This window comes from Drosophila subobscura, chromosome J, assembly GCF_008121235.1.
Source record: "Drosophila subobscura isolate 14011-0131.10 chromosome J, UCBerk_Dsub_1.0, whole genome shotgun sequence".
NCBI classification, from domain to species: Eukaryota; Metazoa; Arthropoda; class Insecta; order Diptera; family Drosophilidae; genus Drosophila; species Drosophila subobscura.
In genome coordinates, this window is record NC_048532.1 from 13,662,110 (window position 1) to 13,678,191 (window position 16,082).

Consider the following 16,082-nt stretch of genomic DNA (forward strand, 5'->3'; position numbering starts at 1 on the left):
ATCAGGCATTCTTTTGGAGAATTGAATGATGATTCGAGTAAAATTACATTCTTAAAGCTGAGAGTCCTAACCAGCTGGTAATATCAAACCGAAGATCAAAGACGAGGAAAATTATTTAAGATTTACGGTATATTTACAGTATATTTTGAAAATGAAAGACTATATTTTGGTATATTTCCGAGGGTCTGTCCGTATATTGTATCGATAAATCCGCGGTCACACTGATCTCTACCGGCGCATTTTTTTCACCCAGGCGAATTGAGGTAATTAAATTTACGAAAATTGTGGTTAAATGATGTGAAAAACGTGGTACCTGCACAGTTGCACATCCAATCTACATGTGTGGAAGCTTGCATGTCAGTTACACACGCGAAAAGTGCGTCAAAGGCTGCACGAAAAAATCGATAGCCATAGCGAAAAAATGGTGGGGGTTGGCTGACATGACGTGACTAAGAACAGTTTGCTTTTTCCAGATATAAACAGGCTATTATTCGGAAGCACATCTAAATTCCCGAATAAATCCGCATAAATATCGACAGGCGAATAGTCAAGTAAGTAGCAAATAAATGTAACTAGCACAGCCACCCACTCTCCCATCAGCGTGGGGAGCGCGTGTGTGTCTGTGTGTGTGTGTGCGGAGGCCTAAGAACAAATTCGATTTCCGTAATTGCAGGAAGCAGAGCAGAAGCACCAGCAGGCAGCAACTGTTTGGCAATGGCGAACAACAACTACGCCGGGTTCAACTATGGCGGCACCCAATACAATTCGGGACAGGTATCGTACCCGGCGGTAACCAACGCGACTTATGCAAATGCGGCGGCCTACCAGAGCGCTGCTGCGGCTGCTGGCCAGGGCGGCGGCTATGCAGCAACCGGGTCTGGCTCTGGGTCTGGGGGTGGCGGCAACTACGGTGGCTATGGCGAATACCGCAACCCCACGTCCTACGACGGCAGCAAGACATTCTACCAGCAGTCTCCGGCCAGCTACAACGCGTCCGGGCCAGCAGCAGCAGGCAGCAAGACGCACTACTCGGCCCCGCCCGTCAAGAACAACGCCAAAGGTGGCAAAATGGACAAATCCAACGGCGGACCCAAGCCCCCCAACTCGGCTCCTCCCGGAGGTCCAGGTAACAATTACAGTGGCTACGATTCGGCCGTCTACAATGCGGCCAGCATGTATGTGAACCAGCAGCACCAGGGCGGTCCACCGAACAAGCCAAACGGCGGCAACAACTGGTATCCGCGCAAGATGGGGCCCGCCATCCCAGGACCACCGGCATTGCGTGGCCTGCGCCCAAAGGCTCCGCCACGACCGCAGCAGCTGCACTATTGTGAGGTGTGCAAGATCTCCTGTGCCGGACCGCAGACCTATCGCGAGCATCTGGAGGGACAGAAGCACAAGAAGCGAGAGGCCTCGCTGAAGATGTCTGCCAGTGCCACGAGCACCACCCAGAACCGTGGCAACAACTACCACTGCGAGCTGTGCGACGTGACGTGCACGGGCACAGATGCCTATGCGGCCCATGTGCGCGGAGCCAAGCACCAGAAGGTGGTGAAGCTGCACCAGAAGCTGGGCAAGCCCATACCCTCCGAGGAGCCAAAGAAGTTGGGCAAGATTAACTTTGTGCCGGCGGCTGTTGGAGGAGCTGCGGCTGCACCTGCGGCGGCTGGCACTGGAGCTGCCGCTGCAGCGGCGACCCCAGCAAAGACTGAAGGGGCCGAAGAGAGTGAGGCGGCGGGTGAAGCTGCCGCCGCAGCTGCGGCTGCCGACAACTTGGATGACAATCAGGACGACTCTTGCGGCGAGAACACAGACAATATAAAGCCCGTGGGCGGCGAATACATCGAGGAGGTCAAGGACGACGAGCACAAGATACTCAGCTTCAACTGCAAGCTCTGCGACTGCAAGTTCAACGACCCCAATGCCAAAGAGATGCACATGAAGGGGCGCCGCCATCGCTTGCAGTACAAGCGCAAGGTGCAGCCCGATTTGGTTGTGGACTTCAAGCCTACCCCACGGCAGCGTCGACTGGCCGAGGCCAGGGCGCAGCGCGCTCTCATGTCGCATCGCGGCGGTGGCGGTGGCGACGAGCACGAGGGAAGCGGCAACTACTGGGAGGAGCAGCGCAATCGCCAGTATAACGAGGAGTACGACTACAATAATTGGATGTCGCGCAGCTTTGGCGGTGAGTTCATGGCCCAGTCTTTGTCTTCAAGGAGTACTTGACAATTTGTTATTTGCTTTGCAGGTGCCCAGCGCTTTGGGCGCATTGGGAGCGGGCCACCACCGCACTTTGGCATGATGCCGGGCGGCAATTTGCGTCGCCCCGAGAGCACAGACGATCGTCATGCCATTGCACGCCATGCCGAGATCTATCCCAAAGAGGAGGAGCTGCAGACAATTCAGCGCATTGTCTCCCACACGGAGCGTGCGCTCAAGCTCGTGTCGGATGCGTTGACCGATCAGCCGAACGATCCGGCCGCTGCGGCTGCCAAGAAGGATAAGCCAGACAAACCCTCGGAGAAGGACGGACGCGATAACCAGATCTTTTCGTTCCACAAGGACGCCGACAGCGGTGGTGTGGTGCGCATACTGAAGGGCGTCATGCGGGTGGGCTACCTGGCCAAGGGCCTGCTGCTCCATGGCGACAATGCCGTCGAGCTGGTCGTACTCTGTGCGGAGAAGCCAACGGTGGGCCTGCTCCAGCGGGTGGCCACCAAGCTGCCCGACAAACTCAAGGATGTGGCAGGTAAGTGCCGAATTGGCTGACAGTCCGACAGTCGTTGTCAGCAGGATGTAGGAGCGATATTTTCGAAAATGGTTGTTGTCCTATTCTGAGGCGAACTGAGAACTTTTTCCAGAGAAATGGCTTGAGTGATGAAAGCAGCAAAAAGCAAAACCGTGAACGAACCGAACGCCAATTCCGTTTTATAGCTTGGCCAATTTCACTGCGGTGAAAATGGAAATATAAAACAAAATAATAATGAAGCTGAAGCGGAAGCGGAATCGCTGACGAGCTGAAGAAATGCCAGCCATCAAAATGTATAAAGAATGCAAACTCCAAAATGAAAATGCAAAATCCGTTCTAACTCTCACACTCGCTATTCGTTACGTTCGACGGGCAATTTGTGTGGAAAAAGTCGACGCGAAATGTTTAAAAGATTGTTTAAAAAAAGAAAAATATGTACTAGGACAACTACAACTACTCTGCCACTACTAGCACTAGTGTTGAGCCCTGTTGCGGTGCGTGCGATGGACCGACCCGCCCCGACCACGCTCCAAACGGCGCCCAACGAAACCCAGCGAAACATTTAGCAACAATATAAAAATCAAACGTATTTGCCGTTTTCAGCTTCTCTCTCTGCAGGATAAGAGTTCCGAGCCGAGGGTTAGCCTAGAAGCTTAGCCTAGAGACTGTCACTTCACTGTCGTTCACAGTTCTGTAGCCGTCTGTAGCTCTGCCCCCCAGTGTGCCAAGTGTGTGCCCCAGTGCCAAGTGTGTCGCTCTGCTCGTTTGCTGTCCTGCTACTCCTCCGACTACGGCTACTGCTACTCAAGAAATGGAAACGTCACGGTAACAAGCAGTACACAGAGTACGCAGAGTACTCGCGTGTTCCCCGCAAGCGGAAGAAGAGTGTTGTTGTGAGGCGTTGATTGAGGAGATCTTAATCCCAATCAAACATAACCAAACAAACGAAAACAAACAATACCCAAAGGAGTATATTTATACAAAGTTTAGGCGCTCTACCCGCTACCCTCTCCTCGCTACACACATCGCAACGAGGATAAAACAAACTTTGTGTAAATAAAGTCCTTTGCTGGCTGGCCAAAAATGGATGTTGAACAGACCCCAACACGAAGCCAAGAAGCAATGCGATTGATCCACACACAGATTTGAGCATAAAAGGCGCTTTGAGATTTGCAAAATGCTTGAGCCCCAAAATTGCCGCCTCATCTCACTCGAAACCAAGCAAAATATGTGTAAACTATATCTATCTATATATCTGTTATCCAAGCAGCCAAGCAGATTTGTGTGTATCAAGACTGATTGTGTATGAAAGACAAAAATTGCGACCGAAATTTGCGTTGCGTACGGTGATGAATGGAGAATGCTGACTGACTCCTCCTCCTACTCCTCCAAGAGAGCGGCTGGCTGGGTCAACGTTTCCCCGCAAAACCCGCAACCAACTGATAAATTTCGCTCAATATTATTTGCCAACTAACCCAGAAATAAGTTCAAAAATCAAAATTCAACTGCTCGCGCTCTAAGTGGAATTGCTGGAATCCGAGTCGATGCTGCAATTCCGTTTACGAGACTCGGCCCTACCAGACCCCCTTAAAAAATGGATCCCGATCCCAGCACGCAAGTCAAACGAAACGTAACGTCGTGTTTGCTGGGAACAGTGCGGATGCGTGGACCGTGGGAAGAAACAAACATTTAATCGTGCTTTTACATATGCGTCACGTCACGTCACGTCCATTTAAACTACTCCGATCTATCGATCTGTCATTGTTGTGTATATATATTGCGGGCCCGCCCACACATGGAACTTTTTGCCACTTTCACCCACAATGTTTGTCTCTTTTTCCAAGCCGAATCTAAGAATATTGCCGTCCGCCCATGCCCCCGCCTTGCTGACATTCGCTCCTCTTGCTCTCCATTCCAGGCGACATGCAGATCACCTACCGCGTGGAGGTAAATGCCGACGATGCAGCCGTAATTGTGCTGGATGAGACTGTCTCTGTGAAGATTACACTCACTTCGCCCTTGCTGCGGGAGGGTAATGTGGCCGAGGTTCCAGTCAAGCAGGAGGAAGGCGAACCGGCTACCACTGGCGATGCAGAACTGCTACCCCGCGAGCCATGTTTGAGGGTGAGTAGAACTCAAATCGGTAAATCCATCTGTTCTGACACTTTCATGTGTTTTCCTGCAGGCACTGGCTGACTTGCGGCACGCCAAATGGTTCCAGGCCAGAGCCACTGGGCTGCAATCGTGCGTCATGGTCATTCGCATTTTGCGGGATCTCTGCCAGCGCGTGCCCTCGTGGCAGGCACTGCCGCAGTGGTCTTTGGAATTGCTTGTGGAGAAAGTTATCTCATCGGCTGCCTTTCCCATCTCTCCCGGCGACTGCATGCGTCGCATTATGGAGGCATTGTCTTCCGGCTTTCTGATCAACGGTCCGGGACTGCTGGATCCCTGCGAGAAGGATCCGACCGATGCGCTGGTGGTGCTCAGCAAGCAGGAACGCGAGGATCTCACTGTGTCGGCCCAGCAATTCCTGCGCTTCATTGCCTTCCGGCAGATCTTCAAGGTGCTCGGCATGGACCAGCTGCCAGCCATGAAGTTTCCCGTGCGCCCGTGGCGCATCAACCGCAAGCGTCGCCGCTCGTCGGGCAAGGCGGGCGCCTCCGGCACCGAGGCCGAGGCTGCTGAGATCGAGGAGACCGGCTCCGATGAGAAGGTACCCAAGAAGGATGGCGCAGGCGCCTCTGCCGCTGCCGCAGCAGCTAGCTCGCCCGCTTAAGCGGCGGCATTAAGATTTATACGTAGACGGCTACTAATATATAAACACTTTTTCTCAATTTAACCGCGCGCGTATAGCGCCACCTAACTATAAACTAACTCTATCTCCATCTCCACGAGTATTCACACCAATTGCGGCTCATCGTTATTGGGCAGGAGTAAAACATGTCCAACATGCTGCCCAATTGGCAATTAGAGATTCCTTCCTAACCCATAGAAGTAGCCCCCATCCCCCTCAAACCCTCAAACACCTAACTCAACTTACAATATCTACCGAGCATACAAATTGTATTTTTTCTAGACTTAGGCGAGTGGAATGCAATATTCAATTTGGAAGTGGATACATAACGGTCCACGCATACACACACATGTTTCCAATATAACATACAAAATCGAAACAAATTTTAATAAACCATATAATGATCAAATACTATAAACAGTCCTCCACCAATGTTTTTAATTGTTGAATGAAAATCAAAAATCACTCACCCGCGGAGAAACGCGATCAGCTATCTTTGTCGGATCTCAAAAAATATACAGTGGTAGCCGTTTTCACAATGTACTCTTTCTGGTGAAAGGATTTGCTGCAGTCCTATTAAAAATGAGACATGTTTATGATTAATTAGTGTAAATCTTGTATTTTCAAAAGTAAAAGTGCGCGCCAAATCAAATGAACTTTTTCTAACCATCTGGCAGCGCCGAGATCGCAGGGATGCAACGTAACAATCGATGAACTAGTAAATTAGTTCATTTAATTTTCTAATTACATTTAATTTAGTCTCATTTTGTTGTTTAATTCTGATTAATTATTTAATTGTCATTTAAAGACCGATTTAAGTTGATATACAAAAATGAACCAACATTTACCAACCATTAGAACCAGTCGGCATTTTGAGTTGCTTTCCATCCCTGGCAAAAAGTATAAACAATAAAGATCCACGGTTTAATCGGATTCCCCAGTCATTGCGACCAGCGCTACCTAACTATGCGTTTGGTAAGTCATCCAGAATAACAACATTATCAGCGGAAATGACTCTTTGTTTCGCAGTATTGCCTGAGCGGCGACCTGGCCAAGCCATGCTACATCATCACCTTCAAGGGGCTCCGCATAATGCTGGACTGCGGCCTGACCGAGCAGACAGTGCTGAACTTCCTGCCGCTGCCATTTGTCCAGAGCCAGAAGTGGTCCAGCCTGCCCAACTTCATTCCCGGCCGCGACCATGACCCACAGCTGGATGGCGAGCTAAAGGAATGCTGCGGCCGCGTGTTCGTGGACTCCACCCCCGAGTTCAACCTGCCCATGGACAAAATGCTCGACTTCAGCGAAGTGGACGTGATACTTATCTCAAATTATCTAAATATGCTGGCTCTGCCGTACATCACGGAGAACACTGGGTTCAAGGGCAAAGTCTACGCCACGGAGCCAACGCTGCAGATTGGACGATTTTTTCTAGAGGAACTCGTCGACTACATTGAAGTGTCGCCCAAGGCGTGCACGGCGCGTCTGTGGAAGGAGAAGCTGCACCTGCTGCCGAGTCCGCTGTGCGAGGCATTTCGGGCCAAGAAGTGGCGCACAATTTTTAGCCTGAAAGATGTGCAGGGCAGCCTCCTGAAGGTGACCATAATGGGCTACGACGAGAAGCTGGACATACTGGGCGCCTTTATAGCCACGCCAGTCAGCTCGGGCTACTGTCTGGGATCGAGCAACTGGGTGTTGAGCACAGCTCATGAGAAAATATGCTACGTTAGCGGGTCCTCAACATTGACGACTCATCCGCGGCCCATCAATCAGTCGGCCCTGAAGCACGCCGATGTTCTGATTATGACGGGACTGACGCAGGCACCCACAGTCAACCCGGACACCAAACTGGGCGAACTTTGCATGAATGTGGCGCTAACGATAAGAAACAATGGCTCCGCCCTCATACCCTGCTATCCGTCGGGCGTGGTGTACGATCTGTTCGAGTGTCTCACACAGAATCTGGAGAACGCTGGCCTCAACAATGTGCCCATGTTCTTCATATCCCCCGTGGCGGACAGCTCGCTGGCCTATTCGAACATCCTGGCCGAGTGGCTGAGCTCTGCCAAGCAGAACAAGGTCTATCTGCCAGATGATCCCTTCCCACACGCATTCTACCTCCGCAACAACAAACTGAAGCACTACAATCACGTGTTCTCTGAGGGATTTAGCAAGGATTTTAGACAGGTGAGAGTGGATATTCGATAAGTTAAAGATTGATTCAATAATGTTTGATCATTCCACAGCCCTGCGTGGTCTTCTGTGGTCATCCGAGCCTGCGCTTTGGCGATGCCGTGCACTTCATTGAAATGTGGGGCAACAATCCCAATAACTCCATTATATTCACGGAGCCCGACTTCCCCTATCTGCAAGTATTAGCGCCGTTCCAGCCCCTGGCCATGAAGGCCTTCTACTGCCCCATCGACACGTCTCTGAACTACCAGCAGGCCAACAAGTTGATCAAGGAGCTGAAACCGAATGTGTTGGTCATTCCAGAGGCCTACACCAAGCCGCATCCTTCGGCGCCGAATCTGTTCATCGAGCAGCCGGACAAGAAGATTATAACCTTCAAGTGTGGCGAGATTTTGAGGCTGCCACTGAAGCGGAAGCTGGACCGCATCTACCTCACCTCGGAGGTGGCCCAGAAGATATTGCCACGTGAGGTGGCCGCCGGAGTGACGTTCTCCACGCTCACGGGAGTGCTGCAGGTCAAGGATAAAGTGCACTGCATACAGCCATGTGCGGACATTGTCAAAGAAGAGCCCAGCAGCAGTGGAGGTGCGGCAGCCCCCACTAAAGAGGATGTGCTGCAGAAAGTTAAGTATGAGTACGGCAGCATCGATGTGGAGGCTGTGATGAAGCGCCTGACGCAGGATGGCTTCACCAACATCAAGATGGATCGCACAGACGGAGCGTTAAGCATACAACTTGTCAACGAGGACACCACCATCAAGTTCGAGGACAACGAAACGCACATTATCTGCGGAGGAAGGCCAACAACGCGCCTCAAGCTGCGCGACACCATCATGAAATGCTTACAAAGTTTTTAACCATAAACCACATCAACATCTACTCTTCCACCAATATTAACAACAAGATTGAATCACTAGTTTTTCAATTCCATTACCTGGGAACAACGCCTGCACGTCTCTGCTGCGGCATCTTCCTCTAGACTATAGCGACGACACCGCGGACAGAGCGGTGTGTCGAGTGTTGTCAGGGAAATTTCCAGATCTTCATTCAGATCGGTTTGCACGACTGTCACGCTGCCCACCTGCAGTATCTCACACAGCTCGGAGCTGCGCATGGGTTCCCCGATGGTCGGTTGCAATTCCCGCAGCAGCTCCAGCTGGCTGCCACTCATGATGGTTACAGACAGGTGCCAACTGTTGACATCTCCAGCCTGCTGGTTGATCAGACGCTTAACGTCGAGCGCTGCGTTGACGACTTCAATGGCCCTGGGGTCATGCCAGTCGCTTTGGGCCTGCACCATCTGCTCGTGGAAGGCACTGCCCGATGGATCATAGTAGCTCCAGCTTTCCTCTACCAAAAAGGGAGCTATGGGCCACAAGCTCTTGCACAGCTGCCTATAGCAATGGGTCAGCGACTGGCGAATGGCGTGCAGCTCTCGATCGTCGCCGCAGTACAGGCGATCCTTGATGAGATGCACATAAATGGCAGACACCTGGTTGGCAATGAAGTTCTGAATGCAGGCCACAACGCGATTATATTCATACGCGTTGTACAGCTTTTCAATCTAGATGGGAAGATTCACTTTGCATTTAGTTATCGTGGCGTTCAGTAATCATCTGTGCTTACCTCTGCTTCAAAGTCAACCAAATTGGCCAACAGATACTTGTTTAAGTAGCTGACATCAAGTATTGCCTGCTCCTGCCTGTCTGGTTGCTGCTCTCCAATCACACCCTTTAGATAACGCAGTGTACCGCGCACCTTGCTGAGGTTCTCCGTCGCCTGCAGCAACAACTTGTCGCTGACTGTAATGGACATGTTTTGGGTGCCATGGGAGGCCACCCACCAGCGCAGCGCGTCTGTTCCATATTTCTTAGTAATCTGTTTGGGGGAGATTACATTGCCCAGCGATTTGGACATTTTGTGTCCTTTCTCATCCACTGTAAAGCCATGAACGAAGAGCGCCCTAGAAGGGATATTAATGATTGATATTTGCACTCCACATTACGCTGCTTTACTCACTTGTAGGGTGCGCAGTCGCGAGCAGCTATGCTCGTCAGCAGCGAGGATTGAAACCAGCCCGTGAACTGATCGTAACCCTCGAGATAGAGATCAGCCACCTGTTCTTTCTGCAGCACGGCAGACCAAGTGCTGCCCGAGTCAAACCAAATGTCGAATATGTCGCTGCCCTTGACCAGATCCTCCACTTCGTGGCCAAGCTCGGCTGCTATTTGTGCAGGCAGTAGTTCCTCCAGTGGTTTGGACCACCAAAAGTCCATGGAGCCTTGGCTGCGCAGCAGTCTGCAGAGATGTTCTATCAGTCCCGCGCTGAGTACGACCTGTCCAGTGGTCCGACTGTAGAGCACAGGTATGGGCACGCCCCAAGCGCGCTGCCTCGATATGCACCAGTAGGGTCGCTTCTGTAGCTGGGTGAGCATTGCCCGTTTGCTCGCCTCGGCATTGGTACGTGGATAGATTTCTACTTGCTCCAGCGTCGCGGCAGCACGGGTTTTCAGCCGATCCGTATTGATGAACCACTGCTCACTGGCCCGAATTATCACTGGTTGCTTGGTGCGCCAGTCAATGGGATACGAATGCTCCAGCTGTGCAGAGTGCACAACATCCTCTGCTATGTGCTGTAGCACGAGCGGATTTCCCTGTTCCAGCACTGATTGACCGTGTAGAAAACTAGGCGCTTCCTTTGTGTAAACGCCCGCCTCGTTCACCATGCACTTGACGGGTATTTTCTTGGCCAGGCTAACCAGAAAGTCCTCTGGTCCGTGCGCAGGTGCAGTGTGCACCAGGCCGGTGCCCTTGCTGTCCTGCACATGGCTGGCATCGAAGAAGGGCAGACTCGTCTGTGCCTTGTCTATGGGATGGCTATAGGTAAGCGTGCTCAATGAGCTCCCAGCCAACGTCTGAACCACCTGGCATTTGAGCTGCGTCGAGGCCTCGAAGTCTGCCACGAGAGCGGAGGCCATGAGATAAAGTTCCCTTGGACTGCGGTCCAAAAGTCTGACCAAAGCGTACTCAAGGGAAGCACTGTAGCAAATCGCTTGATTGCTGGGCAGCGTCCAGGGCGTTGTGGTCCACACCAATGCATAGATTTGTGCTCCTTTGGTGTCAACCTCCAGTCCATTGGGATTCAGGGCGAAGCGCACATAAACTGAAGGGCTTTTGTGATTGGCATCGTACTCCAGCTCGGCCTCAGCCAGTGCTGTTCTAAGAAAGAGCATAAATAAGCCACTCATCCAGAAATAAGGGGAGACCTGAACTCACCTTGATGACGGGGACCAGTACACCGGCTTCAAATCCCGATAGACGAGGCCGCGTTCATACAGATTGTGGAACATTTGCAGCTGATTGGCAATAAATTCTGGATGGAAGGTCATGTATATGTTGTCCTTTTGCCAGTTGGCCAGTATGCCCCAGCTGCTGAACTCCTCCTTCTGTGATTGAATGGCCTCCAGGGCAAAAGCACGTGCTGTAATAATAATAAATAATTGATTAAGTGGTCCAAAATCACAGAAAATCCTTGCATACATTTTTGTCGTATTTCAGCAGCATTCTGGCCCTCTGCTGCACTTGTGGCCTTCAGCTCAATGGGCAGACCGTGGCAATCCCAGCCAGGAATGTAGTTGACCTCCCGTCCGTGGACCACCTGCTGCCGCAAAGTTATGTCTTTGAGGATCTTATTGACGGCGTGCCCCATGTGCAGCTGTCCGTTCGCATAGGGCGGTCCATCGTGCAGCACAAATGTGGGTTTGCGCTTCACACCCAGTTGTCGTTGCTCCTGATATTCATAAGAAACGGCTATCTTGTTCTGTGGAAACAATTTTACATGTTAGATGGGCCATTCGTAACGGGATTTTGTAGACTTACCTGCAGCACATGTCGCTCCTGTTCCTCGCGTTTCGCTGCACTGAGTCGGCTGGAAAACTTTGTCTTTGGTAAATTAATGGTGTCTGTATACTTCTTGGCATCTTTTTTGGCTGCTTTCACAGAATATACGCGAATTCCAACGCGAATATTAAAAACACGCAACATTTTGCGGGGGAAGCGCCGGCAAAAACAGCTGAGAGCTATCGATAACATATACCGATATCACAACATAGTTTGAATATACCAAAAATATACCATTATATGACGTTTATTTTTAAAATAAAATTATTTGGTTGTTTTGGAAGATTACTTCTTGTCTTTGGGAGATTCCCCCTTTCCTTTTGGAGGAGGGTCTTTGGATTTCGGAGCATAGCCCTTTTTGGCCTCTGCCTTGGGTGCATCCTTCGGCTTTTCTTCTTTCTTGGGAGCATCTTTGGCAGTGGCTTCCTTTTTGGGCTCTTCCTTCTTGGCTGCCTTTGGTGGCGGCGGTGGATCTATATCTCCTGCCATGCTAGCGGCCAACTTATTTGCCTTCGCCAGCACCTCATCCGCATCGCCGACCATATAGAAGGCGATCTCTGGAATGTCATCGTACTCGCCGTTGAGCAGACGCTTGAATCCCTCCACGCACTTATCGATGGGCACCAGTTTGCCCGGGGTGCCGGTGAACACCTCGGCCACCTGGAACGGCTGCGAGAGAAAGCGCTGGATCTTGCGGGCACGTGCCACGGTAATCTTGTCCTCCTCGGAGAGTTCGTCCATGCCGAGAATGGCGATGATGTCCTGCAGCGACTTGTAGCCCTGCAGTGTCTTCTGCACAGCCCTAGCCACGTTGTAGTGCTCTTCCCCAACCACATCCGGATCGAGGATGCGGGAAGACGAGTCCAGGGGATCCACAGCGGGATATATGCCCAGCTCGGCAATGGGACGCGAGAGCACAGTGGTGGCGTCCAAGTGGGAGAAGGTAGCCGCCGGTGCAGGATCGCTCAGGTCGTCTGCAGGCACATAGACAGCCTGCACCGAGGTAATGGATCCATTGCGGGTGCTGGTGATGCGCTCCTGCATGGTGCCCATGTCGGTGCCGAGCGTCGGCTGATAACCCACGGCAGATGGGATGCGACCCAACAGAGCCGACACCTCGGACCCGGCCTGGGTGAAGCGAAAGATGTTGTCAATGAAGAGCAGCACATCCTGCCCGTCCATGTCCCGGAAATACTCGGCAATGGTGAGGCCAGTCAGCACCACGCGGGAGCGAGCGCCGGGCGGCTCGTTCATCTGGCCAAAGACGAGGACCACCTTGGAGGAGTCGTCCTCGAGGGATATGACCTTGGTCTCGATCATCTCGTGGTACAGATCGTTGCCCTCGCGAGTGCGCTCGCCGGCACCCACGAACACAGAGTAGCCGCCGTGGGACTTGGCAATGTTGTTGATCAGCTCCATAATGAGCACCGTCTTGCCCACTCCGGCTCCACCAAAGAGGCCAATCTTGCCGCCCTTGACGTAGGGAGCCAGCAGATCAATCACCTTGATTCCGGTCACCAGAATCTCTGGCTTCACGCTCAGCTCTGTGAGCAGGGGCGCCTCGTTGTGGATGAACGAGTGATAGTCGCTCTTGATTTCTCCACGCTCATCGATGGGATCGCCCACCACGTTGAGGATGCGCCCCAGAACGGCCTTGCCCACTGCCACGCGAATGGGATAGCCCGTGTCGATGACTTTCTGGCCACGCTTGAGGCCCTCGGTGGCGTCCATGGCCACACAGCGTACAATGTTGTTGCCCAGGTGGTGGAAGACCTAGAAGGGGACACTTACATCAATATTAAGCGGGGGAAAATGGCAAGGCAAAGCCTTACCTCCAGAACCAAACGTCCAATGGGTGCATCGACCACTTCCATGGCATTGAGCACCTCGGGAACCTCATCGGGAAAGTATACATCGATGACGGGTCCAATGACAGCGTGGATGTAGCCCTCGCGACCCTTGTGCTCCAGTTTAATGCCCGAGCCGGTGTCTCCCTTTCCTTTTTCAGGTGGCTCTGACTCGCAAGTTTCTTCCGAAGATTTACCGGTTTGTGCCTTCAAGATCTGCTCGCATGGATTCTTCATTTTGGGTGGAGTTTCCTCACAGGCATCGCCTGCCTTGTCATTTTCCACTTCGCACGGATCATCGCATTCATCATTCTTGCCCTTGCCATCTTTGTCGCTGAGCGGTCGAGCGGCATGAAGGCAACGCAACTCCAATGGAGACTTCAACATGCCGATCGCATGGCCCTGCACCAGAGCTGCCTTCTGCTGGCCAACTTTTGAGCCGATTCTTGCACACACTGCCCAGGGGTTTTGCAAATTCAAAATCTACTTTCATTACTTTTCAAAGCCTTTCTTACCTGTGGCCAGACGCAGACAAGACCCCAACATATTTTTTTCTCAATTAATTTGCGTTAACTTATTTTCTGGAAAGTTCCTGCTAGCCTTAGAAGATTTTTAAATTAAATGAAATATGCCAAATGCCAAATATGTGCCAATTGGTCACAAAGCAAAGCCTACTAGGTTAGGTTGAGGCGGCTGTCGGGATTGTGACGATCCCTACACACGGCCCGTTGTGATTCAAAGCCTACTGCCTGTACATCAAAAACATCGTGGGAACGTTTAAATTCAATATTCCAATTAGCATTGATCACCATATTGGACATCGTCGTCCAAATATTTACCGCTACTTCAAATGTGTAAACACGCGGGTTGCCCGTTGCTATGGCAACGCTGCGGCCACAACACGCGCACTTTGCAAATTCACAGAAAATGGATGTACTCTCGCACTATAGTTCGCCCGTGGTCGAATTTGTGGCCACACAGCCTCTGGAAAAACAGCACGCACTGGTGGACAACTGCACGGGCACAGATCCGCCGCCACCAAGTGCTGATGCCAGCACTGCGACACAGGAACAGCAGCATGCGGCCACTCAAACAGAACAACGCGTGGCCAGCAGCGAAAACGTCGAATACGATGAGCGGGCGCTGGCCAAGTGGCTGCGCCATATATGTCCCATGGTGGAGCAGGAGCTGATGAACCCCACGCCCCTGATGGATGAGCAGACGATTAGCCAGACAGCGCTGGAGGAAGAGCAGAAGGTGTACACTTACCAGAAGATTGCCCTGGGCGGCATGGAGAACTCGCAGGGGCTGGCGATTTGGCTGTGTGTCCACACAAACAATGCGCCCGTGCTGGTGGTCACAACGGTGGCACCCCACGACGACTGGTGCGAGCATGTGGACCAGCAGCTGAAGCTATTCGTGCCACAGCGAATGTCCCATGGCAACTTTGTGATCTACACGGAGGTCAAGACACTGCCGTTGAAGTCCTGCCTGCGCAGCCTTTGCACGAATCCCTTCAACAAGACCATCTTCGCGGGATCCACCATGGATGGGGAGCTGTTTGTCTGGCTGTACGAGCAGTCTCGTGGTGGCAGCGGTGACGCCAATGTGGACATCCAGCAGCTGTACAGCGTATCCTCCGCGCAGGGTGCAGCCGTCGCCTTGGACTGGGTCACGGAAACGCTTCTGCTCGCCTGCTATGCCAACGGATCCGTTCGCCAGTGGGACCTCAGCAAGCAGATGACCCTGGACTGGGAGTGAGTAACAATGAGAGCTTTAGTTGGCTGCATCTAATTATACTTTTTCCTGCAGATACTCTCTGCCCGCCACTGTTACCTCGGAGCTGACGGCCATGGTGGCTCTGGGACTGGATGACTTTGTTGTGGGCACCAACGATGGCGGCATCTACCGCTGCTGGAGCACTGCTCGCCAGGCTGCAACCACAAAAAAACAGCTGCAGCTTCTGCCTTTACGTCGACATCGGTTCATGGTCTCAACGCTGCTAAAGACGGAAATGGGAGGCCAGCAATTCATTCTCAGCTGTGACCTCAGCGGACAGGCGTTCTACCATGACATGCGACATGCAGACGAGGTGCCTACATCCACTCAAAATACAGCTAAGGCTCCTCTTTATAATCTCTCTTTTCTGGCAGGACATGGCTCAGTTGATTGTGCAGATACCATTGCCCTTCAAAAACGTCGTCGCCTGCAGCCGGGATGGGAACATCATCTACTGCCCCGCCAGCGATGGGGCTCTGGAATACTACAGGGTCAGCGATGGTGCGCATGCGTATGTCAAGGGCGCATTGCGTGGCAAAGGAAGCCTAATCCGGAGCAGCGACAATGGGTAGGTTTAATGATTAACATTTGCAAAAGTTTATTTTAAGTTAAATTCTCTCTTGCAGCTGCTGGTTGATCACGGGCCTCTACGGCGACGAGTTTCAGTTATTCTACGTGGAGCATTGAAAGAGACTGTGTCGGTCTTGATATAATCGCTTGTATTTGCATGACTGCTTAAGTTAGTGTACGGGTTAATCTTGCTATTTACACGAGTTTATTTTAAAATTTCTCAGATCTCTAACAAATACCATGTGTAGAT

At 51.8% G+C, this 16,082-nt stretch overlaps 5 protein-coding genes across 6 annotated transcripts; 3 read left to right on the forward strand and 2 right to left on the reverse strand.

The window, feature by feature from the left end:
• The first annotated feature begins 195 nt into the window (after positions 1-195).
• On the forward strand, positions 196-5,961 carry LOC117893714 (zinc finger RNA-binding protein). 2 transcript variants are annotated; one of them, XM_034800401.1, is made up of 6 exons: positions 196-263; positions 474-552; positions 676-2,185; positions 2,249-2,749; positions 4,668-4,873; positions 4,935-5,961. In XM_034800401.1, the coding sequence occupies exons 3-6, from the start codon at positions 715-717 to the stop codon at positions 5,523-5,525; spliced, it is 2,769 nt and encodes a 922-aa protein (XP_034656292.1). In that variant the 5' UTR covers positions 196-263; positions 474-552; positions 676-714; the 3' UTR covers positions 5,526-5,961. The 2 variants fall into 2 exon arrangements, with proteins under 2 accessions (XP_034656292.1, XP_034656293.1); XM_034800402.1 differs by lacking the exons at positions 4,668-4,873; positions 4,935-5,961 and adding an exon at positions 3,353-3,549 and having other exon boundaries at positions 474-551; positions 674-2,185.
• Positions 5,962-6,397: 436 nt separating this feature from the next.
• On the forward strand, positions 6,398-8,646 carry LOC117893740 (integrator complex subunit 9). Its single transcript, XM_034800469.1, has 3 exons — positions 6,398-6,518; positions 6,573-7,730; positions 7,790-8,646. The coding sequence occupies exons 1-3, from the start codon at positions 6,510-6,512 to the stop codon at positions 8,591-8,593; spliced, it is 1,971 nt and encodes a 656-aa protein (XP_034656360.1). The 5' UTR covers positions 6,398-6,509; the 3' UTR covers positions 8,594-8,646.
• Positions 8,587-11,817, reverse strand: LOC117893739 (isoleucine--tRNA ligase, mitochondrial). Its single transcript, XM_034800468.1, has 6 exons — positions 11,616-11,817; positions 11,277-11,556; positions 11,013-11,217; positions 9,756-10,955; positions 9,363-9,699; positions 8,587-9,300 (listed from the first exon to the last, which is right to left on the reverse strand). Exons 1-6 carry the CDS (start codon positions 11,778-11,780, stop codon positions 8,650-8,652), a joined length of 2,838 nt encoding a protein of 945 aa, XP_034656359.1. The 5' UTR covers positions 11,781-11,817; the 3' UTR covers positions 8,587-8,649.
• Positions 11,818-11,867: 50 nt separating this feature from the next.
• On the reverse strand, positions 11,868-14,017 carry LOC117893317 (ATP synthase subunit beta, mitochondrial). The gene is made up of 3 exons (XM_034799904.1): positions 13,999-14,017; positions 13,469-13,938; positions 11,868-13,409 (listed from the first exon to the last, which is right to left on the reverse strand). Exons 2-3 carry the CDS (start codon positions 13,868-13,870, stop codon positions 11,922-11,924), a joined length of 1,890 nt encoding a protein of 629 aa, XP_034655795.1. The 5' UTR covers positions 13,871-13,938; positions 13,999-14,017; the 3' UTR covers positions 11,868-11,921.
• Positions 14,018-14,356: 339 nt separating this feature from the next.
• Positions 14,357-16,024, forward strand: LOC117893318. Its single transcript, XM_034799905.1, has 4 exons — positions 14,357-15,240; positions 15,296-15,575; positions 15,637-15,830; positions 15,889-16,024. Exons 1-4 carry the CDS (start codon positions 14,363-14,365, stop codon positions 15,947-15,949), a joined length of 1,413 nt encoding a protein of 470 aa, XP_034655796.1. The 5' UTR covers positions 14,357-14,362; the 3' UTR covers positions 15,950-16,024.
• The last annotated feature ends 58 nt before the right edge of the window (positions 16,025-16,082 follow it).